This window comes from Diceros bicornis, chromosome 31, assembly GCF_020826845.1.
Source record: "Diceros bicornis minor isolate mBicDic1 chromosome 31, mDicBic1.mat.cur, whole genome shotgun sequence".
Taxonomy (NCBI): Eukaryota; Metazoa; Chordata; class Mammalia; order Perissodactyla; family Rhinocerotidae; genus Diceros; species Diceros bicornis.
This window is the reverse complement of record NC_080770.1, coordinates 17,608,934-17,617,368: the sequence shown is the minus strand read 5'-3', so window position 1 is coordinate 17,617,368 and position 8,435 is coordinate 17,608,934. Positions and strand designations below refer to the sequence as shown.

The following is an 8,435-nucleotide window of genomic DNA, read 5'->3' as shown; positions in this document are numbered from 1 at the left end:
CTATAAAGCATGTCATTGTGCCTTTCCTAAAGTACCCATTCTCAGGATGTGCATTATTAACACAATTATAAAATTATGTGGCAACCTACAGTGACCTCTCTGCAGTAAGTAATAAGTGTAGAATAGACAAATAGAGCATTCTACATCTGTCAGCAGTGCAGCAATGTGGAGTTTGTATCACACAGGCTCGATGACTGGTCTCTCAGAGTGATGTTACTGCAGGAGATTCATTTTCCTTTATGTTACTAATGTTAAGACTTTTTCAACAGAAACAATAGTTTTGAAATTTTGAAAACTAATGTTAAATTTTAAATAATATAATGCACAAGAGTTTTGAACAGAGAGCCAATGTGGACCGAATCTCGTAGAGCTCTTCACTTCATAAATGCAATCGATTTGGGCGAGAGAAGAAAGCCTTTCCAACACAATATCTTATTTTGCTCTTTGTCCCACCCTGAGAATCCAAATATGCTAATAATTTTAATATTAGTATGTTCATATTAACAATAAAATTGTTTTTCAGGATATTAAGATTTAAATTTAATTTAACTAAGCTGGATTTAATTCTTCTCTCTTTATCCAGACACACTCAAGACGCATGGCCCAGATAAATTGCACCCAGGTGTCAGAATTTATTTTCATGGGCCTCACAGACCGTCAAGAGTTGAAGATACCCCTCTTTGTGATATTCTTATCCACCTACATCTTCACAGTAGTAGGCAACCTGGGTTTAATCCTAGTCATTAGAACAGATGCAAGACTCAGCACACCCATGTACTTCTTTCTTAGCAACCTGGCTTTTGTCGATTTCTGTTACTCTTCTGTCATTACACCCAAAATGCTTGAGAATTTCTTGTACAAACAAAATGTTATCTCCTTCAATGCATGTGCTGCTCAATTAGGCTGTTTCCTGGCCTTCATGACAGCCGAGTGTTTGCTACTGGCTTCCATGGCCTATGACCGATATGTGGCCATTTGTAACCCTCTGCTCTATATGATTGTGATGTCCCCAGGAATCTGCATTCAGCTTGTGGCTGTCCCCTACAGCTACAGCTTCCTGGTTGCACTATTTCATGCCATTATCACCTTTCGCCTCTCTTACTGTCACTCCAACATCATTAATCATTTCTATTGTGATGACATGCCTCTCCTGAGGCTAACTCGCTCAGACACTCGGTTCAAACAGCTGTGGATCTTTGCCTGTGCTGGTATCATGTTCATTTCTTCCCTTACGGTTGTCTTTGTCTCCTACATGTACATTATTTCTGCCATCCTGAGGATGCGTTCAGCTGAGGGCAGGCGCAAGGCTTTCTCCACATGTGGCTCCCACATACTGGTGGTCACCATATTCTATGGGGCCCTGATCTTCATGTATTTACAGCCAAGCTCTAACCATTCCCTTGACACAGACAAAATGGCCTCAGTCTTCTACACAGTGATCACTCCCTTGTTGAACCCCTTAATCTACAGCCTCAGGAACAAGGAGGTGAAAGATGCCCTGAAAAAAGTCATCGTCTATGGAAACCAGGCTTTTGTGTTCATGAAATTAAGAAAGTTACTTGAATAAATAAAAATAGAATTTTCTTCATGGTCTGACTTTTTTCCTCAAAAAACTATCAGAATATAATATGTGATTTCTATGTATCTGTTCACTATATAATGAAATTTTCTAAAGATTTTCACTTAGAATGAGATTTCAAGTATAAAATTAACTGTAAAAATTTATACCCATTCTTTCATTTTTCAAACAGAAATGTATTAAAAATAATTAATCCTCTGGTCCTTAAGAATTTATAACAATTTTTCCATTTCTCAAATGGAGAATTTCATCAAAAACCATTATCTGGATATATAACTAGTTACAGGCAGAATATGGACAAAAATTCAGACTCTCCACCCCTCCAAAACCCCCAGTTCAGGATTCTCTGGCTGCATTAACAATATCTCATGTGAAAAGTAAAGATGCATAGTATAAATATTTTTTTCTTAATTTGATGATTTCTTGAAAAACTTATAACCATATAAAACTGTTCCATATTTACAAATTTAACAAATTGTCTTTATTAATGAGAATAGTACTACATCTTAACTTTACCTATGTCACATAGCCGTCTACTGATCTGGAAGTCTGGTTTGCTTTCAAAAGATTAACTCTTTAACTGCTTTTTTTATGCCTATGGGACCTCATTATATTTTTTCTGGTTATCTAAAAAAATTAATAATGTAATTCAGGGATTGAATCCCAGGGGCGTCATACATTGGAAACAAATATACTCAAAATAATTGAAATATGAGAGACCATTTTGCCAGTAGCAAGGATCATATGCAATTACACTAGACAAACCTTGGGTAAGTTGGTCATTATTGATTAAGGTACAGCTTATAACACAATGAACTCAGCAGGCAATGCAGCTGAGTGAAAGGAACATATGCCTTGTAGTCAAAGAACGTGCTTAGCTCCTAAACATGGCACTGTACTATGTGTGGGCTCTCACCAGTTTATTTATCAGTTAAATGAGGACAATGTTACTCAATTTGGGTCTTTTTTAGGATTAAACAACATGAATAAGGGTAATAGTCAACGGTAGGAGTTTGCATATCATCTCCCTTTTTTTAATGAGCCTGAAGACCTCAGTTCTATTCTCAACGTAGTGAAATTGGGAGTGCAATTTATAAATAAGAATTACCATACATAACTGATAACTGTGATATAGATAAGATATAGTTATAGATATAGATATGTATGGATATGTTTCAAATAAATGGAATAATTTTACAACTTTCGATTACACAGAAAATGGTTTTGAGTTTGCCTCTCATACATATCATTTAATATTTTTTTCCATGTAGGGAACATTTGAATACTTAACAACCAAAGACTAAAAATATGCTATTAATGCCCAGAAAGAGGAGATTATATTCAAGTCAAATTATTTCTTAAAAACCTTGCCTGAGGCCAGGGTCCACTTTTGATTTTATTGTGCATATATTTTTTTTTTTTGTGAGGAGATCAGCCCTGTGCTAACATCTGCCAATCCTCCTCTTTTTTTTTTTGCTGAGGAAGACTGGCCCTGGGCTAACATCCGTGCCTATCTTCCTCCACTTTATATGGGACGCCGCCACAGCATGGCTTGACAAGCAGTGCGTCAGTACGCGCCCGGGATCCGAACCAGCGAACCCCGGGCTGCCGCAGCAGAGCGCGTGCACTTAACTGCTTGCGCCACCGGGCCAGCCCCTACTGTGCATACATTTTGATGGATCATTGAGACAGAGAGCTGGTCTCATCCACAGTTCTGAAAAGTTTCTTTCCTCACCTTTTTTCTTTAAACACGTTTTCCTACTATTTGAACGTTTCGGTGGCTCCCTGTGTTCTCACAAAGCTCCTGTAGCATGTTTTGAGTCTGTATTGTATATACCGAAAGATTGTCATTAATGTCCTTGAATTCATAACCTCCTGTCTTGGCAGGCTGGCACAGTCGCTGAGCCACAGCTGTTCTTATAAGAGCACAGATTCCTTGGAGTCTAGATGCCTGAATGTGAATGCTGGGTCTAACGCTTGCTGAGTGAAAAGATCTCAGTATTGTAGAGGATCAAAAAAGACAATGGATAAAAAAAAATAATAATAATTTGTTTAAGAGTAAAAGACTTTTTTAAATGATAAATTTTAGATTTTTCACTCAGTTTTAAAATGCTGAACATTTAGAAAACTATCCAGTCAAAGTAAAATTTACGAGTTTCAGGTTAAAACTGAAGATTTGCCACATAACTATTGATATGGGAGAAAAATTTTGTTGTGATATTTATTTAAGATTGGATGATGATTTTGTAAATTGGTTTTGTTCTTTTTGAAGGCAATTGCTTTCAGTTAGCTAAGTATTTTAAACTTGTTAACAAGTTAGTCCACCTGTGGAACATGTCACAATGAAATGTTTCCTTCCAAAGTATGGAATTACAAAGTTATTTTTAGTGGTAAATAATAAGAAATCCTTCAAATATCCATATGAGCACCAGATAGGCACACATTTTAGGTACCTCAATATGAAAAATTGTTATCTATATTCATAGAATACACTGCAAAATGGAAATATACATGTGAAATTGAAATCAAGTTTTTTGAAATAGAGTATAGCACAAAATGTAAAGAACAATTTAAATGAATAGGAAGGAAGGATGGAAGGATCAACCACAATATCACCTCATAGGCATAAGAACTGTTAACATTTTGCTATAAACAATTTGAGTATGTTTTTTGTGTGCATATATGATCTACAGGTCATAACGTGATGTGAACATTACAGAAGTCATTTCTTACTACATAACTTGTTTATCGTGCTGCTCTTTTTAACTTGCTATTTTGTGCATTTTTCAATATCAATAAATGTAGACTTATTTCAGCTTGTTCATGGTTATTTAGTATTTTATTAAAGAGCTGTGCAATAACTGAACAACTTATAATATATTTAGACAAATTCCAGTTTTTGGCAAGTAAAAATTTAAAAATTTATATATTTGCATACTTTTATTATTTCCCTAAGTACTTAGCATTAAAATCATTTTATCAAGTTGCAGGAATATTTTAATCCATTTTGACACTTACCGTTACACTGCCTTCCAGGAAGATGAAGACAAATTATGCCTCTATTGGCTGTATCTGTTTTCCCACAATTTTACCAACAATAGATATTATCATTCTTTTAATTTGATTAATCTGATGGACATCTTATTGCTACCAGGCCTTTCATATTTAATGAGACGAACTTTTTTCTCTCTGTAATTAATAAATAGATTGGAGAGATACTCATAAATATAGAGATAAATATACTGTGGAAAGATACTCATCATGGATTTTAAGTGCTGCTCTAGCATATGGTATAATCATATAAATATGCGTGCCTTTTACTAAACATTATTTTCTACTATTTTGCTTATAATAGCAACTTACTTTTGCATAACTACCACCAGTGAAGCTCCTACCAGCTCACAAAAGCTACATCTGCACATGTCTTCCCAACCTCGTGTTCGGTGACTTCAGGTAGGTTTAAATCATCTACGGTAGGAATAGGTACCCTGTGGAAATCAGCAAATCAACTGATGCTACAAATCAGCACTGTTTTGTTGGGTTTTTTTTGAAAACCAATTGATAAGCTTTCACTGTTATACCACTGATTCCCACTTTGTTTTATATTCTGTAGTTTATAATATGGTTTACTATTTGTAAGAATAAATAACTCTTCATTACACTATATTTTAAGAAACGTCCTGACTGGTCTAGCAAGTCTATTTCATAGAGTTATTTAGGATTATCTATCATGCACTACATATTTGAATTAACTTGTGAAGAATTTTCTTCTTTCCAAATGTCATTCCACTAAGAAATGTGAAACTATGAATTTATTCAACTTAAACATCAACAACGTGATTAATATAAGACCAGAATTTTGCCAAGTTTAATAGTAAATTAAACCTGGGTTTTAAATGTTTTGTTTATTATTTTAAGTGGAATCTTGAAAGTTTTATTTTCATATTTCTTTGAAGTTACACTTTTATTATAGTATCATTTTCATTATGGAGCTTTGTAAGAGAAGACTTACCATAATCATAGCTATTTAACAATATCTTTCCATGAAACTTATTAGTTCCGATACAATATCATGTACTTTATAAATAATGATATTTTTACCCCTTCCTCCCTTGCATCAGCTAGCACACTAAAAATGATGTTTAGTCAGAGTCATGATTGTCATAATCCTGAGTTGAGTTGCAATGTCTAGTACTGCATCTTACAATATTCCTCTGCACTAGGCTGCCATCTCTTCCCTCATTGACATATTTATTCTGCTAGACCTAGAACACCGAGTGTTCATTGTGTGTATGAGATGCCACATTTCACTCAAGGCATTCTGTCTTCTGTAAAAATCCACCCGATTCCTGAGTGCATTAGAATTTCTGTCTGGAGGAAATCCCTTCAGATCAAAAGCAGGCAGAATCGAAACCTGAGAATGGCCCAGAGGACCAGTGAGAATTATCTCTCCAATACGGTCACCATAAAATAAGCGTGAGTCAAATTCTTAATCCAAGAAGTGGAAGATTGTCCAGAATGGCTGTTCTGGAGATGACAGTCTGATACGCTTCTACACTTATTCCATGGCCAAAGCCAATAATTCAGAGGTGACTGAATTCATCCTTTTGGGACTTACAGACAGTCTAGAACTTCAAGCCCTTCTTTTTGGTATCTTTCTAGTGATCTACTTTATTAGTGTAATAGGTAATCTTGGGTTAATTATGCTAGTTAATATCAGTCCTCAGCTTCAGACACCTATGAATTTTTTCCTCAGCCACCTAGCTTTTGTTGATTTTTGCTATACCTCCTCTGTCACCCCTAACACTCTGGGGAACATCCTCCAAGACATTAAAAGAATAAGCTTACTTGCTTGTGCCACTCAGCTGTGTTGCTTTATCACGTTTGTGGTTTGTGAAGTGTATATGCTCTCAGGCATGGCGTATGATAGGTATGTGGCCATTTGTAACCCTTTACTCTATACCACTGTCATGAACAGGAGGGTCTGTATTCAAATGGTGGTTAGTACATATTTGTATGGTTTTTCTGTGGGACTCCTATAGGTAATTCTTACATTCCACTTGTCTTTCTATAAGTCCAATATAATAAACCACTTCTACTGTGATGATGTTCCCCTGGTTGATCTGGCCTGTCATAAAACTCATTACAAAGATATCAAAAAACAGATATTATTCACACTTGCTGGTTTCAATATCCTTTTCTCTCTTCTTATTGTCCTCATCTCCTACATATTCATTCTATTTGCCATTCTGAGGATTAAGTCAGCTGAAGGCAGACAAAAAACATTTTCTACTTGTGCCTCCCACCTGACTTCCATCACTATATTTTATGGTACCATCATTTTCATGTATATGCAGCCCAAAACAAGCCATTCCCTGGGCAATGACAAAATTGCCTCTATTCTCTATATTGTGGTAATTCCTATGCTAAATCCTTTAATATACAGCCTGAGGAACAAGGAAGTCAAAAATGCTTTGAAGAGAATTACTGAAAAAGTGTGTTCTACTGTAAAATAAATGACCTGTGGTCTAACTGAAAGCCCTCAGAGTTGGGATGCAAAAAAAAAAACCCAAAAGAAACAACAACAATGACAATAAAAAACAGACTTCAAGTTTTCTGCATTAGCATACCATTGGTAACGTGCTTTCTAACATTATAATATTAAACAAGTTAATATTGATACAGAGAATACACTAATTTTCTGATTTTATTTTCTATTATTATGAAGATAACTCCTGCTAATATCGAAAGACATGAGAATTAAATAAATTCGATTGTGAATAGTAGGTTATATTTTATTTCATAGATCGTTTAAAATCATTTTTTTCACAGAGTTTTAACTCCAATGCTTCAATTCATGAACATTAATTGGTAACACCCATATCTATTTTAGATCACTACAGCATCTTTAAGTCATTAACATTGTCTATAAAATATTCACACATACACACACTCTCGGTAAGATGAATCTGAAAAGAATCATTTGTCCTGATGACCCGACAGAGACATTGGCATCTACACTGGTGGAAAACCTAACTTAAAAAGACTAAAAGAGCAATTCGAATTTTAACAAGTGTGATACATCCTTCAGAGCAGAATAAGGTCTGTACGTTAGATGATAATGCTGTATCAATGTTTCTTACTGACTTTTGTAACAGTACTGTGGTCATTTAAGAGAATGTCACTGCTTTTAGTAAATATATACTTACAAGTCTGTAAGAGTAAAGAGCCATCATGTCCTCAACTGATTATCAAACACCTCAGGAAAAAATGTAGTAAAATCTTAATGTTTGGGGAATCTAGGTGAAAGGTACAGAAATTCTTTGTAAAATGTTAGCATTTTTGTGTAATTCTGAAATAATGTCAAAACAAAAAGTTAAAAATAAGTCTTTCAGCATTAATTAATTTTAATTTAATATTTGTTTCAATATCTTTTTTATTGATGTTTTAATAGTTTACAACATTGTGAAATTTTGGGTTGTACATTTTTGTTTGTCCATCACCATATACATATCTCCCTTCACCCCTTGTGCCTACCCCCTACCCCCGTTGCCCCTGGTAACCACAATACAGTTTTCTCTGTCCATGAGTTGGTTTATATTCCACATATGAGTGAGATCATACAGTGTTTGTCTTTCTCTTTCTGGCTTACTTCACTTAACATAATATACTCCAGGCCCATCCATGTTGTTGCAAATGGGATGATTTTGTCTTTTTTTATGGCTGAGTAGTATTTCTTTTTATATATATACCACATCTTCTTGACCAAACCTTAGTCGAGGGACACTTAGGTTGCTTCCACTTCTTGGCTATGGTGAATAATGCTGCAATGAACATAGGGGTGCATAAGCCTCTT

At 35.0% G+C, this 8,435-nt stretch overlaps 1 protein-coding gene and 1 pseudogene across 1 annotated transcript; both read left to right on the top strand.

Annotated features, from left to right (window-relative positions):
• The first annotated feature begins 598 nt into the window (after positions 1-598).
• Positions 599-1,567, top strand: LOC131395358 (olfactory receptor 8U9). Its single transcript, XM_058527270.1, has one exon. It carries the CDS (start codon positions 599-601, stop codon positions 1,565-1,567), a length of 969 nt encoding a protein of 322 aa, XP_058383253.1.
• A 4,568-nt stretch (positions 1,568-6,135) lies between these two features.
• LOC131395086 (olfactory receptor 5AL1-like) lies at positions 6,136-7,095 on the top strand (annotated as a pseudogene).
• The last annotated feature ends 1,340 nt before the right edge of the window (positions 7,096-8,435 follow it).